The 15,902-nt window shown below is 45.1% G+C and overlaps 3 protein-coding genes across 3 annotated transcripts; 2 read left to right on the top strand and 1 right to left on the bottom strand.

Moving 5' to 3' along the window:
• Window positions 1-4,953: 4,953 nt before the first annotated feature.
• On the bottom strand, window positions 4,954-8,814 carry LOC131271379 (uncharacterized). The gene is made up of 3 exons (XM_058272793.1): window positions 8,689-8,814; window positions 7,745-8,183; window positions 4,954-6,679 (listed from the first exon to the last, which is right to left on the bottom strand). The coding sequence occupies exons 2-3, from the start codon at window positions 8,154-8,156 to the stop codon at window positions 6,522-6,524; spliced, it is 570 nt and encodes a 189-aa protein (XP_058128776.1). The 5' UTR covers window positions 8,157-8,183; window positions 8,689-8,814; the 3' UTR covers window positions 4,954-6,521.
• A 1,926-nt stretch (window positions 8,815-10,740) lies between these two features.
• Window positions 10,741-12,753, top strand: LOC131258886 (synaptic vesicle glycoprotein 2B-like). The gene is made up of 5 exons (XM_058260279.1): window positions 10,741-10,774; window positions 10,866-10,925; window positions 11,004-11,328; window positions 11,403-12,392; window positions 12,454-12,753. The coding sequence occupies exons 1-5, from the start codon at window positions 10,747-10,749 to the stop codon at window positions 12,662-12,664; spliced, it is 1,614 nt and encodes a 537-aa protein (XP_058116262.1). The 5' UTR covers window positions 10,741-10,746; the 3' UTR covers window positions 12,665-12,753.
• Window positions 12,754-12,974: 221 nt separating this feature from the next.
• On the top strand, window positions 12,975-15,822 carry LOC131271576 (probable ATP-dependent RNA helicase DDX43). The gene is made up of 2 exons (XM_058273052.1): window positions 12,975-13,516; window positions 13,587-15,822. Exons 1-2 carry the CDS (start codon window positions 13,228-13,230, stop codon window positions 15,416-15,418), a joined length of 2,121 nt encoding a protein of 706 aa, XP_058129035.1. The 5' UTR covers window positions 12,975-13,227; the 3' UTR covers window positions 15,419-15,822.
• The last annotated feature ends 80 nt before the right edge of the window (window positions 15,823-15,902 follow it).

The raw sequence follows: 15,902 nt of genomic DNA, 5'->3' as shown, positions 1-15,902 counted from the left end.
TCCAAATTTTACATCAAGAACATTAGCTTGACGAAATCTTTTCTCTTCAACATTGGCATCACCTGCTTGAAGCCATCACAATACAGGAAAAAATACCAATATAGATATGTTGCAAATTGCTAACGTTTGAAGAGGAAACCGCGCGAGTGAAAACTAATGTTGGGATCAAAACTAGCGTAGAAGACGCTCTGATTTCCTCAATTGAAAAATCCGATCCGAAGCCAATTTCTGCATAAAAAGCATGGCAACATGGCGGTGCTGGGAGGCGGGAGAGAAGGAAATACTGTGAAATATCTTGTAAATATCGTTATCATTACCCGATCTATCCGGTCTGTTAAACTTTGGAAGCTAAGTACGAAGAAAAGTTCCTTGTGGAAAAATCATAGCTTTGAAAATCGTTATCCCGCATTGCATCATATCCGCTGGCACATGGTATTATCGTTTTCCTTTTTTTCATAATAAACAGAACTTGTTACATTTTAACCACCTTTGCATCGTTTTGCAACAATTTTACACTAACAACACTAGAAGATTCCGAGTGGATGATTTTAATTTTTATAGTGTGTGTTTGCCTTCACATCACAGTGGTGTGACCGACCGAGTGGTAAAACGAGTGTTGTATTTTGTTTTGAATGGTTTGTGACAATTTTTGCAAGGGCACCTATTTATACATTTGGGTTGTATTTACGGGCAGAAGGAAGGGTCTGAGGGAATCTCCGTGGAACTTTAAAAGTTGTGTTTTAAAAAGGACTTGAAGTTTGTCTAAGACCGCAAGCCGCTATCTACCACCGTTTGGGCGCAAGTGCCAAAAAACATGTTCCCATTGAATCCTAAAAAAGTCATTGACATCAGTACACAATGAGATGACGCGCATTCGATTTCTTGAATAAAAATTTTTTGGTCAAAAAATATATATTTTTCGAATAAAAAATGACGACCATCAATTCAATACATCCCTGATTGCACCTTGTTTACATCACTGACCGGGCGTCTCCATAGCCAAGATAATCTATCTTGTTTGTTTTTTTTTTATTAATTTCGTCCGTTTAGTGTGTGTCCCAAACTCGTTGATATATATTGGGTACACAACGTGTTGGATTTATGGTTGGCAATAGCCTACCTTGTTTCCAGTATTTCTTTCAGATTCAATCATGCCATTTCAAGGGTTCGGGACGTCAACAGCGCTACATACACGACGACGATGCATGAGCGAATGAGACGAAAAACACATGTGCGGCCAGAGCCAACATCCCAAATACACGTCCATTCCGCAGGAGCATCAACTGCCGACTGACCGACCCGTCTCCGACCGCTGAGTGCGAGCGTACGCGCACACGCCAGCGGAACGAAAGAGAAGAGATAGGCAAGACAAGAACCGATATGGGGGAGGGAAAGCGTGGGAACTTTTTTTTGCGGTTTTGTGCGTGCCTTTTGCATACTGATTCCCATTACCCGGGACAAAACGGGGTTTCTCAGCTCCTTCAAGTATGCAACACGGTGTAATCGGTATCGCGGGTCGAATGAATTCCCCCGGTTTGACTGGACGACCGTTGAGAGAACCGTTGAGACAACCGGGATCCATTTTGTATGGAGAAATGTTCATTTTGTGTTGGATGGGTAGCCCATCCAACACAAAATGAACATTTCTCCATACAAAATGGATCCCGGTTGTCTCAACGATTCTCTCAACGGTCGTCCAGTCAAACCGGGGGAATTCATTCGACCCGCGATACTGATTACACCGTGTTGCATACCTATAGGAGCCGAGAAACCCCGTTTTGTCCCGGGTAATGGGGAGCGGTATGCAAAAGGCACGCACAAAACGGCAAAAAAAAGTTCCCGCGCTTTCCCCATATCGGTTCTTGTCTTGCCTATCTCTTCTCTTTCGTTCCGCTGGTGTGTGCGCGTTCGCTCGCACTCAGCGGTCGGAGTCGGGTCGGTCAGTCGGCAGTTGATGCTCCTGCGGAATGGACGTGTGTTGGGGGTATTGGCTCTGGCCCCACATGTGTTTCCGTCTCGTTCGCTCTTGCATCGTCGACGTGTATGTAGCGCTGTTGACGTCCCGAACCCTTGAAATGGCATGATTGAATCTGAAAGAAATACTGGAAACAAGGTAGGCTATTGCCAACCTGAAATCCAACACGTTGTGTACCCAATATATATCAACGAGTTTGAGACATGAGGTTCACACACCAAACGGACGAAATTAAAAAAAAACAAGCAAGATAAATTATCTTGGGTATGGAGACGCCCGGTCAGTGATGTAGTCAAGGTGCAATCAGGGATGTATTGAATTGATGGTCGTCATTTTTTATTCGAAAAATATATATTTTTTGACCAAAAAATTTTTATTCAAGAAATCGAATGCGCGTCATCTCATTGTGTACTGATGTCAATGATTTTTGTGAGATTCAATGGGAACATGTATTTTGGCTCTTGCGCCCAAACGGTGGTAGATAGCGGCTTGCGGTGTAGGACAAACTTCAAGTACTTTTCAAAACGCAACTTTTAAATTTCCACGAAGATTCCCTCAGACCCTTTCTTCTGCCCGTAAATTCAACCCAAATGTGTAAATATGTGCCCTTGCAAAAATTGTCTCAAACCATTCAAGACAAAATACAACACTCGTTATACCATTCGGTCGGTCACACCACTGCGATGTGAAGGCAAACACACACTATAAAAATTTAAATCATCCACTCGGAATCTTCTAGTGTTGTTGGTGTAAAATTGTTGCAAAACGATGCAAAGGTGGTTATAATGTAACAAGTTCTGTTCATTATGAAAAAAAGGAAAACGAGAATACCCTGTACCAGCGGATATGATGCAATGCAAGATAACGATTTTCAAAGCTATGATTTTTCGAGAAGAAACTTTTATTTATACTTAGCTTCCAAAATTGAACAGACCGGATAGATCGGGTAATGATAACGATATTTACAAGATATTTCACAGTATTTCCTTTTCACCTGCCACGCAGCACCCCCATGTTGCCATGTGTTTAATGCAGAAATCGGCTTCGGATCGGAGTTTTCAGCCTAGCTTGTCATTTGAGGAAATCAGAGCGTTTACGCTAGTTTTGATCCCAACATGACTTTTCACTCACACGGTTTCCTCTCCAAACGTTAGCAATTTGCAACATATCTATATTGTTATTTTTTACTGTATTATGATGGCTTCAAGCAGGTGATGCCAATCTTAAAGAGAAAAGATTTCATCAAGCTAATGTAATTTTATTTATAAAAATATATTTCAAAATATTATTGTTCAATTGCATTTGTTTACTCGGCGTGGGTAATGCTGTTGCAAAACATACGTTTGTATTGCGGTAGCAACTGCACGCGCCGATAGAAAAAAGATCACTACCGGACAAATTATCGTTACTTTGTAAGTTTCCTAGGAACACAAATGCTTGGGTTTCGATATTACATGGCCTTATTGTAATATTGATGCGATTGTATTATGAAAACCGATCGAGTGGATTATTGAAAACATGAAGTCTTTGGACAAAACGTTGGCATGCATTCAATTATTCAGTGTTGGTGACACTGTTGCAAAACATATTGCAATATCTGATGTAGAATCTACGCGAGGCCGGCAAAATAATACCGTTATACCGTACCTTTCCTTTAAGCACAGGAAATGCACATAATTTGATTGCGCATTCATAAAAGGTGCTTTGAGCCTGGCACTACTTGCGCCTGGAGCAACGGAAAAATTGTGATTTGTTTGTTTGCTGATTGAAAACGAGAAAGTGCGTGGTTGGATTAAAAATTCAACGCAGTCGTCGAGATTCAACAACTTTACTTTCATGGTAACACATAAATATGATAAATGACTCGATTGTGTCTTTGTTGTACTTTGTTTCAGTTACAAAAAATATGTTTTACACCACGGCGTATGCGTTTCTTATTTTCATTGATGTTGAACTGTGACCGATTTTTTCAAACAACTTGTCAAACGCGTGGTATCTCCTCGCAGCTACCATATTTGTCCAAGAAGACATCTTTCTACCAGTTGTTGTTTGGTAGGAAACATATGGTAATGTTGAAAATGCATTCAAAATCATTGATCTTTGATCGTTCAAAACTCCATCGGTTGTAAAGCGATTTAGTAGTTATGACCTGAGTTGAAAAGATCCTTTTCAAGTTAACATTATGTCTTCGGATTGTGTTTAGCTACGATAAACCCCAAAAGAGATATTTTGGAATTTATATCATGCATTTTTGAAACTTCATGTAGTTTTCTTTCCGACTCTTCGCTGCATCGAATGGTAGAACGGAACATAAACAAAACAAATGCATGAAAAAAACGTGCGGCGGACGCGCGAACACAACGAACATGCATACATTTTACGTTCTCCATTCTTCGCTCTCACATACAATTCGAATCGGTGATACCGTTTCCCATATGATTTCCATACAGAGTCCCTGCAGGTATGCAATTTTTAACGAGCGCTCGGTACAAAATCGAACCGGTTACATCGTTTCCCAACCGGAAATTTTAAACGCCGGTGGTGCGAGTGCGACGGCAAATTTGACTGGTGTATGCGTCACTTTCTGACCCACGGCGGAGGCGTGACCGGTTCGCGATCGAAACGGTTCTTGCTGGTGGGGAGAGAACTTAAAGCAGTGAACGAAGTGGGAAAAGGAATGAATTTTTCTAATACCTTTTAAAATTACACAGCAGTTTAACAATCCATGTAAAATTTGGATGCCATTTTCTCATCCTAAATTAGCCATTTGTCTCAGTACACGATTTTTCACAAAATTACCGGTGTTTCTCTCCTACAAGATACATCTCCTTTGAAGGTACCAAATTGCTAGAAGGGTAAACGTTTTTTGTCTTGACCGCTTACCAGGTATGATTTTGTCCTTTTCTGTATGCTGCTCTCGACGTCTTCTGGTGGTGTTTTCGGGTATACGAGGAAGAAATTCAACAAAACCGTAATAATCGTGTTTCAAGACAATTTATATTTCTTTTCCTTTGCGTTTCTTTAACCCATGACGTTTTTTAACCGTGTTTTTTTGTTACTGCTGAGTGGAGAATAATAATATAGTGTCACCATTGTTTTTTTTTTTCCTGCTAGAATTACATCTCTGCGCCCTAACGTTTACGATTTGCCCGCGCACTGCAACTTCATGTTTCCTGCTACACACACGCGGCGTGTGTGTTTTGGTCCGGATACTTTCCCCGTACAGTTTTAACCGTTTATTTTGGCTGCCTGCCCCCTTCCTCCTGTGGTGCAGTTTTCTCTTTTCCTTTCCCTGTTTTCAGTACTACATTAAAAGCTGAACTCTGCCAAGATCCTCTAGCGTGTTATGCTTGTATTAACGCAAAAAACAGTAGTAATAAGGTAGTACAGGTTCTATAGTTAAGATCGTTACCTCAGCGATGATAAACTTTGCCCAATCCCCAAAACATATATGGAGATAAAACGGAAGGAAGAGGAGGGCGGGCAGCTACACGCGTTTGATTAGTACAATTAAATAATATTTAAAAAAAACGTTTGGAATCAGTCTCGTCAAATGTACACACGATAAAGGATACGACCAAACGATTCGAGAGCAGTTCGGTCCAAGGGTGGCCCAAAACAAAAAAGGAGAAGGTGGAACCATGAGGGCACAAACTGTACACCAACCGACTTTTCTCGCTGCCCTGGCTACTTTCGCTGTATTTTTTGTTTTGTACCGCGTATATTACACTGTCCAGCTTTTACTAGCAGCAGCTGGTTCTTCTCTAAAATTGGCCCTGTTTTATGCTACGACCAGATTGACCCTCACCCCTTCTTCTTCTTCTTCGTCTCGGACGCAATGAGAAATGCAACGGAATCCTTTAGCCGCGCTGTTCCGCGAGCGACAGAATTCTATGTGTTAGTAGTTACAACACACAACATACACCACCGACGTCACCATCTTCGCGTTAAACTGGGATCTCTTTTGCTTTACGATCGTTATCATTTATTATTTTTCTCTTTTCACCGTGTTCATGGAATTACCGTCATATATGAGCGTTTGCCTCATACGTACAATAGAGTTATACGAATGTTCCTGCCTGCCTGCTTGTCTCTTTTCTAAGGTAATCTCGCGTCTGTTATAAAAGTAGCTTGAGTTTGCCGCAATATTATAGAAACTAAAAACAATCCTTTTACTGTGTGTCTCGGTTGGTTCGCCATACGGGAAGAAAGACCTCGCGCGACGCTAGTAGCGCCGGGATTACTTTTGCGTTTGCTGGTAAATTGGCGTGCTTTTCGCTTTGTTTACTGTTACTGTTTATCGCTTGTTACTGTTGTTATTACACTGTACTGATGTTTATATTTTTCTTTTTAACGTTCTGCAGTTTTCTTCTCCGTCTCCGCCGCCACCGTCTTTCACTTTCTCCTTCCGCTCTCTGCCTCTGTCTAACTCGTCTTTCACACACAGCGACGATGCGGAGAGGACTTTCTTCTTCTCTTTACCATCGTGAAAAAAACGGAGTGTGTGGAGTGTTGCTGTCGCTTTGGAGGGGTTGGTTGGGTTCGCTTAGAACGCCAGACCGTTACCTTCACGCCGCCGGTCATCCTCACGGTCCCGTCTGTCGTCGTTGATGATGGTATTGATCATGTCCCGCGCGCGATCAATGTTCAGCTGATCGCCCATGACGGATACATTATTGGCGCCATTCTCGTTGCGAGCCTTGTCTGTTGGGGTTGTAGGTAAGCGAGGAGAGTTCGGGTTTGTATAAAGAGTTCATCACTCAAACGCACGTACGCACGCATCACACAGTTCGATGGGGTGTGGATTGAATGAAGGGTGGAAGGTAACAGGGCGTTGACGGGAAAGATTGGAGCATAGAACAGAAAAGATAATCCGCTGCTGCTGGATGATCGATAGCAATGACACCGGGAGAAGACGGTTGATTACTGGTCGACAAGGACTAAATCTTCGACGAAACCACCCACCCACCTACCACCCGTCATCCACGCATACACCCACCAGAAAATATGTGTGCGCATTAGCTTTCTCTCATCTCTTCTCTCTCCTGCCCTCTGGGAGTGTAAGGGGGGAGGGGGACCAGTTTTAGCGAAAAGAAGGGCGATATACCTTCACGGGCTTCGCTACTATACACATTCAATTTCCTGCAGCCTGCTTTGATTTCAGCGCCGGGTTCAAGCGTTCAGTTTCACACAAGAAAGGAGTTACTGTTCATTTTCTTTTACATATGACGACGTCACAGCTTGCCTTGACAGGATTGTTCTGCATATAGCAACGTTTCCCACGTAGTAGTAGTGTAGCCAGCCACACAACACACGGTGAACAAATGCTTTTCAACAACATGACTATTGGAAGGTTTCTTTTTTTTCTCTCTGGTTCGACAAGCACCGACACACTGTGTTTGTAGAGGATGCGCTTTTCAACCATTGCAACCGGAATTGTTCGCCATCGCCTCTCGTTCCAACCAACAGTATTAGACTGGCGTACAACCGTTTTTCTCCACCACCGGGCCCTGTGGCCGCTTGTGCCGTGTACGCGGGAGAAAGGAGGGAAACGGTTCTCCCTGCTCCGTGTGTACGTCGGCGCAGCTTCCGGATCGATCCACTGTGGATCCCGGGAAACCATCAACAGGACACGTCGGTCGAGTAGTGCGCTGTACCGCATGCGGTCAAGTCTTTTACGTTACAGTATGTGCCAAGAGCTTTCACCACAATCATCCTTCTTTTCGTTCTACGTTACATCTTCTACTAAAGCAAACAACACACGCTTACCAATCTGCACCGACACACGGCAACGGTCCTGGATTTCGCGGATCTTGTTACCGCCGCGACCGATAATGAACTTCACCTTATCGGCCTCCACCTCGAATACCTCGGTCTTGGCCGTGGCCGGGTCAATCCTCGGCGGGCCGCGGCTACCGCCACCGCTTCCACCACCGCCTCCATTGCCACGGTAGCCGCCACCGCCGCCACCACCACCACGGTAGCCACCGTCGTCGTCACGGCGTCCGTAGCCGCCCGAGCGGTAGCCACCGCCGCCGCCACCGCTACCATTGCGGTCGTAGCCTCCACGGTCGCTACGGTAATCCCGGCGTTCCCGGTCGTAGCTGTAGCTGTCGCCACCGCCGCCGCCGCCACCGCTGTATCCGCGGTCCGAATCGTCACGTTCTCTCCAGTCTGGCATGTTTGCAATGATGACTTCTTTTTATCTCTAGAAGCCGCGTGGAGAAAAAATAATGGTAGGAAGAAAACAGGGATAATTAGATTAGCCTGCTAGAATAAGGAGCAAAACTCGATGAAAAACAATTTGTGCTACCAAAGCTGTTTCAAAACGTAATAACTAGGCACAAATAATACACGATTTCCGGGTACCGAAATGGTACCGCAAAATGCCGTTCGTCCTAAAAACAAAATGGAGTCCGGCGTGTGGAGAGAATGGTTGGATGGAAAAATTTCACGCTTCACACCTTTCATCTCCCTCTTGCACACACGCACACCAGGCCTAAGCTTGTCGCACGCGCACTGGCGGCTATCCGACGTGGGCATTAAATGGAGATTTTCGCAGTAAGTGCGTCACCTCGTTTTTGGCTAGAAGTAACGATAATTCCACACCAAAACTCATGCCGGCCACCGTGTCAGGCAATGCGCTATATATTTTACTACAAACCAATTTCCAGGGCTGAACAAAAACCAGGTAAAACAAGAAAATTATGTACCCTTTGCTGCTGCAACTACTGCTACTTATACTCCTTCACGAGCACACGGTCAACGGTTTCACGGTACGAAATTTATCTTCCCCGCACGAAAGTCGGATGAAGAATGAACGGAAGTGTCGATTTGCCGCAAAAGTCCTCCTCCGGACACGGTACAGACACCTTGGCTGGTATTCGCCCTACGAGCGAAAAGGTAAAGCAACCTTGATTTGAAATTTAGATTTAAAAAAGTCAAATTGCAATTTCCTTCTCAGTTCCTTAATCGATTTCTATGAGGACCCATCAAACGAATGGTCTATTTAAGAGATGTAACTTTGTCTCAGGTATGTTGCTTGGAGCAACATTTGACCATTTTTTCTAGGTTTTCTACTAACTCGACGACAATTCGCCTTTTCGCTCAAAAAACGAGCGACAAATATGTGGAGCTAGTGGTGGGTAGCTCAATCCTGAACCTGTAAATAACCAGCTCCCATGGGTCATGGCTTGGCGACTTTAGGAATTTAATGCCTCAAATACGTTAGATATATTGTAATATCCTACACTCTTCCATCCTCCATGATAGTTATGCCATCGCGCTGTTTGGTTGAAATGTTGGGATCATATCAAACATGTTCGCTCCGCGATAAAGCCCCCGCCGGGGAATAGCGAAAAAAAACATCAAAGGACTTGCCTCACTGTTTGACCCACGACAGACTCAATGTGAATGGTAAAGCTGTCATATTTGTTCGTGAAACAAAATAAATGCCACTATTCTCGGAATTAATTCGAGTACATCAGTTAGTTTCTGTATAATTCTCCAAAAGGGTTAGGGTGCTCGTGTTGTTTGAATTTAATTAGAGGAAGATTATCAAATATACTGACTTTCTTACGTAAATCTTTCAATGAATTTAACAAATGATATGAAAAATCGGCAAGTTAGGTGTGCGCGTATGAGAATGGATTTGGAATCGGATTTGGAGATCCGCATCTCAGATTAGATTTGAATCCAAAGATTTGAATCCAACCGGGAATCCATTTTCCCAACACTAGTCGGATGAAAAATGAGCGGAAGTGCCGAAATGTTTCTTTTCGAAGATTACAAAAGCGGTCTTTTTGTCATGTTGGTAGCACTGCACAGAGTTTGAAATGGCTGTCATGTACAATTTTCCATACCGATTCATAACGGTTTAACGACCGTTACAGTTGGTCAATAAATTGTAGAAGTTATTTTGCTCGTTATTTCGCGACAGCTGTGCCATTTGTGACATCAACATTGTAAATTTTTTTGATGAAATATGTGAATACTTTTGAAAGTTTCTAGACGGTCATTTAAAATATAAAAAACCAATGCAGGGAGAGCTGCTTCGTTTCTTCATAATGAATTGAGAAAGCGGTAAAATGTTTTGACATATTTTTACCATCTATTTGCACTGGCTATTAAATATGAAGATAGCTGGGAAAACATCAAGCATCACCTCATTTGCTCGACATTTACAAGTCGGGTTGGTGTAAAGCGACATTTGATAATGGACAGATACCGAACACCAAAAATGAAAAAATAAACTCCTTTGTAAAAACAATGATTTTTAAAATGTTGTTCCCAATTGCACACGCCAGCAATGGCGATCCTTATGCATCATGATCCCCCCAGCAGTTCTGACTGTTGATGTCGTCACAACGATGTTATCAAGACGCAGCTTCACCTGATCCTAGTGGTCCGCGGAAGCTGATTGCTGCTGCCAGTGGGGCCCACCCAGATTATGGATCTTTGTTTAATTTGATACCCCCCAGATTTGATAAAAAATACCTCCCGGCAGTCTGGAGCTTGTTGTTAGGTCAAACAGTTACAGTTTGTTTTACGAGCTCTCCCGCGAGTACCGAGGGGGGTTTGTTGCTCAGTGCAGCTGTACGGCAAGATTTATGGCCAAGCCATATCCAGGCTCCATGGGGGAGACATCATCGCGGTGATATAAAGGGATGAAATCAGCAAAACCCATCGAGAATGCTGCGAAGTTTGCCACGGTGAAAGTCAGACGCCATTCATCAAAGATCGCTAGCTAGGTTTAACGATATTGTTTTACAATGGAGGACACAATTGAAAAACTTCCCGGTAAGTTTACAGTGTAACAAATACAGCCCGAAGCAACCCATGAGTCGGAGGTGATGTAATATTGAACGATTATATTGTTACTTTCTTGCAGAATCAAAAGATGTGCCATACCAGCGTCCCGTAAAGCTTGACGATGCTCTCTTGATGACCAGTGAGTTAAACGAGCGTTTTTTAATCTTCACAATATTTTAAGTGTTTATTTTCTTTTCTTTGATTTGCTTTTCCCTAGAATTTGGTATTTACAATCTAGTGTTGATCACCATTTCCGGCACCATTCTCGCTGCGGTACTGCTGGAAACGTTGGGCATTAGCTATGTGCTCCCGGTAGCCGAGTGCGATCTTTTGCTGACCACGAAAGAAAAAGGGGTCCTTAGCGCCATTTCGTTCGCCGGTATAATTAGCAGTTCCCACTTGTGGGGTTTTCTGGCTGATACCCGGGGGAGAAAGACTGTCATAGTTCCAACGCTGTTTCTAGCGTTTGCCTCAACTGTGGTGTCGAGTTTTACCACCAACTTTTGGCTGATCACCGTGATGCGGTTTTTGACGGGATTCTTGTAAGTCAAAGTTTTCCGTCCAATGTGATAGCTGATATCGTTGACTAACCGATTAAATTTTATATTCATTACAGTATATCTGGATCGTCTGCCACCATTTACGCTTATTTGGGAGAGTTTCATGCAAAACGTAACAGCTCACGGGCCATCATGGGTGCTTCGTTCGTCTTCGGAGTTGGTTGCATCTTACTGCCCCTGATAGCATGGTCGGTAATTAATCAGGAGTGGGAATTTAACGTCCCACTGCTCAACATCGTGTATCGTCCTTGGCGATTGTTTCTGGTAGTATGTGGGCTACCGAGTTTGGTGTGCGCCCTCGCGTTGCTGCAGTTTCCGGAAAGCCCAAAGTTCCTCTTCTCGCGGGGTCACGAGCAGGAAACGATCGCGATCGTGCACAAGATGTACCGCTGGAACACCGGCGGTAAAGGTCCTAAGCTAACCTTCACTGCCCTACTGCAGGAGACCGAAGCACAGCAAACGAAAGTTCAGCGGGAGGAAGCGGCCAACAATAAGAGTAGCCTGTGGTTGCTGAAACAAATGTGGCAACAGACAGCACCGCTGTTCATGGGACCATATTTGAAGCGTACGACCATCATCTGCGTGCTACAGTTCGGGATCTATCTGACGTCCAATGGAATGTACATGTTCTTCCCCGACATCCTGAACCGGATCGCTGAGCTGGAGGATAGGGGTGTCGAAAGGACAACGGTTTGTAATGCTGTATACGCTACTCGGATGAACATTCCTCTGGAGAGCGGGCCCAATGCGACAGCATTACCTGAAGTGTGCCACCAGAAGCTGGACATTTCCGCCTATGAGCATTCGTTCGTACTAGAAACGATTTATGCGCTCGGATTTGCCGTCATCGGACTTATCGTGAACGCCGTTGGTCGGCTACCGATTCTACTATTCATTTTTGGATTTTGTGGCATCTGCGGCATACTCATCGTCTTCATCGATTTGCCCCTGCTGGCGATCTGGTTCTATCTGATACTGCTGACGTGCGGATTTTGCATCAGTGTTGTAAACGCTTGCACGGTAGACCTTTTTCCGACCAACTTACGGTAGGACTGTTCATATTGCGACACGTTTCCAGAATACTGACTTTGTAACTTTCTTTCGCAGTGCGATGGCCGTTTGCATTTCGTTGATGTTCGGAAGACTGGGCAGTGTTGTGGGTGCAAACATCGTTGGCATTCTGCTGGATTCCCACTGCGAGCTTACATTCTGGATATCTGGAGTTTCACTGATAGGCTGCGGGGTGCTATCATTCTTTATTCCAAATATCTACAAGAGAAACGGCTCAGACGATAGGATTAGTATCTCATCGCGATGAACAACAAATCATCATGCACGCGATTGTAATGATGTGTACAAAACTAATATGTGCAAACATAGTTCTAAAGCCTGATGCTGCAAACTTACAGAGACTGAAAACTATTAACCCAATAAATCGTTTTCTAATCGTTGCTTCGTGCCTAGGTTAGAATGTAATTGGTTTATCACTTATTTTAAAATAACTGTCAAGACAAATCGCTTTTATCTGTGTCAACATGACACTGTGTACTCGGCGAACGTGCCTGTCCAGCTGTCAGATCTGACCGGTCATTTTCGCGGTCTACCTCAGACAATTTGCAAGAATTGCACTTTTGTTACCCGTACCGGATCGTTTGCGAGGCAAATATAAGGATTCCAAGAAACTTACATTCTTTTGGACTGTGATAGTAACAAGGTAACAACCGAGTGATTTGATACTGTAGCATAAAATCTCAACCCTCAACGTTCTGCTGATTAAGCAACTTGCCTTGCTTTCGCACAAACACTCTTCGCACAGTGAACTTTCCACCTGTACGTAGAGTATACTCCTTTTGGAGTCGCACTATTCGGTAGAAACGATCGATGTGGGACGATGGGGAATGCTGGGACGTCGACACCACTGGTACACAGTCCGTTGTCGGAACAGTACCATCTACTGTGGAATCCATTTCGGAAGATTACCGAGGCCGAGGTTCTAGCCATTGCCAACAAAATATGGCCGGACAGGACAGACGTTCCCGCAACTACCAAAGGTCGGATGGAACAACCATAAAGATGGAAGTAAGCGACCGCATGATACCGCGGCTCATTGGTAGAGGAGGCGCAACAGTGCGTCAGCTACGCGAACAGTCCGGAGCGGACATCCAAATAGGTAAGTCGGTACGGAATGTAGCATGTCAGATCGGAGACTAATTTCGTTGCGCTCAATGTTCAATTTATAGACAACAAATCGGGTACGGTACGCATCTCTGGTGTGCTGAAGGACGTGGAAGCGGCACAGAATGCAATTAATGACATTATTAATGGCACACGGTCGGAAGGCTCCCGCGGAAGCGATTACGCTCGATCCGGTGGCCGAATGGATCACGGCGGAGGCTCTGGCTATGATCGTCGTGATCGCGATCGTGATGGTGGAAGCCGCTACGATAGTAACCCGGATCGTGGCTGGTCCAAAGGCACTGGCAGTGAGAGTCGCGGGGGTGGTGGTGGTGGTAATCGTGGTGGGTATTTCGATTCGTACGACAGTCACAGTCGCTCGGGCGGATACTCTCATGGCACACAGTCGTCATCCAGATCTTACTCCTACGCACCGCCAGCCAATGACGATATTATCGATTGGGAGGCCCTGAACAAAATTTCCGACGAAGCGGAACGAGAACGGTGGTCCAAGTGCCCACCGTTGACAAAACAATTCTACCGTGAGCATCCCGACGTGGCAAAAATGTGCCCCGCAGAAGTGGCCGCGTTTCGTGAGGAAAATAACAATATCGTCGTTGATCGTACGTTCAAAGATAAGACAGGGGAGAAAAAACCCATCCCGAACCCGATCAACGAGTTCCACCAGGCGTTCGGTGACTATCCGGATCTGATGGAGGAGCTTCAAAAAGCGAAATTTACCAAACCGACCCCGATTCAGGCGCAAGCGTGGCCAGTGCTGCTGAGCGGGGAAGATTTGATCGGTATCGCTCAAACCGGTACCGGCAAAACGTTGGCCTTCTTGTTGCCGGCGTTCATTCACATCGAAGGACAGTCGGTACCGCGGGAGGAACGTGGTGGCCCCAACGTACTGGTGCTAGCTCCGACGCGTGAGCTTGCCCTGCAGATTGAGAAGGAGGTTGGAAAGTATCAGTTTCGAGGAATTAAAGCCATCTGCCTGTACGGTGGTGGCGATCGTAGGGCCCAAATGAACGCGGTACGCCGTGGAGTGGAGATCGTTATCGCTACCCCAGGCCGGCTGAACGATCTTGTCCAGGAGGGTGTGGTGAACGTGTCCAGCGTCACGTATCTGGTGCTGGACGAGGCGGACCGAATGTTGGACATGGGCTTCGAGCCGCAGATCCGCAAGGTACTGCTGGATATTCGACCCGACCGGCAAACGGTGATGACCAGTGCGACCTGGCCGGATGGGGTGCGTCGGTTGGCGCAAAGCTACATGAGCGATCCGATCCAGGTGTACATCGGAACGCTCGACCTGGCGGCCACGCATACCGTGACGCAGCTTATCGAGGTGATGGATGAGGACGATAAATTCTATCGAATCATTGAATTTGTACGCAACATGCAGCCCACGGATAAGGTGATTATTTTCTGCGGCAAGAAGTCCCGTGCGGACGATCTGTCGAGCGAGTTCGTCCTTGCCGGTATCTGTTGTCAATCGATTCATGGAAACCGTGAGCAGAGCGACCGCGAGCAGGCCCTCGAGGACATCAAAACGGGGCGCGTGAACATTCTCATAGCGACCGATGTGGCTTCCCGCGGTCTCGACATCGAAGACATAACGCACGTGGTGAACTATGACTTTCCACGCAACATCGAGGAGTACGTGCATCGGGTTGGGCGAACGGGGCGTGCGGGCCGGAGTGGAATCTCGCTCAGTTTTTTGACGCGCAGCGACTGGGGCGTCGCGGCGGAACTCATCAAGATTCTTGAGGAAGCAAACCAGGAGGTTTTGCCGGAGGTGCGGGACATGGCTACTCGTTTTGCGGCGAAGAAGGATCGGGATCGTCAGTTCGGCGGAGGAGGCCGCAGAGGTGGCGGAGGGCGGCGTTGGTAGTTTCTTTTTTTCTATTCAAATATCATTTTTCTTTGCTGATGCGATACTTTGCAATCCTAGAAGTATCAAAATGTCGTCGATATGATATAGTGTTGTTATGCCAAAGATATAATTGACAGCAGAACTTGGTAGAATGGCAACAAACACTGAAAACGGCGCATATTTTTTCATTATTTTCATACTTATCTTTTCTCTTCTAACTAAGCGCAGCACATGGTGCTCAAGTTCTAATATCTATAGTTTTGTAACATTCAATACCACAGCAACCATTAAAGGTTGATTTGAGTACAAAAAGCTAACCACAGAGCCTGTCATGGATAGGACACGGCAAATGAGAACTTGTTTGCTGTATTTTTCTCTTTTCGATTTTGGATTAAATAAATGTAACGAATTACCGCATCGGATACTTATCTGTCGTTGGTTTTCCTAAGGCATCAACATATTTTGAATAAAATTAGTTAGTGTACCACTGAATGAATTGTTC

This window comes from Anopheles coustani, chromosome 3, assembly GCF_943734705.1.
Source record: "Anopheles coustani chromosome 3, idAnoCousDA_361_x.2, whole genome shotgun sequence".
Classification (NCBI taxonomy): Eukaryota; Metazoa; Arthropoda; class Insecta; order Diptera; family Culicidae; genus Anopheles; species Anopheles coustani.
The sequence above is the reverse complement of the archived record's forward strand: the minus strand, read 5'-3'. Positions and strand labels throughout refer to the sequence as shown.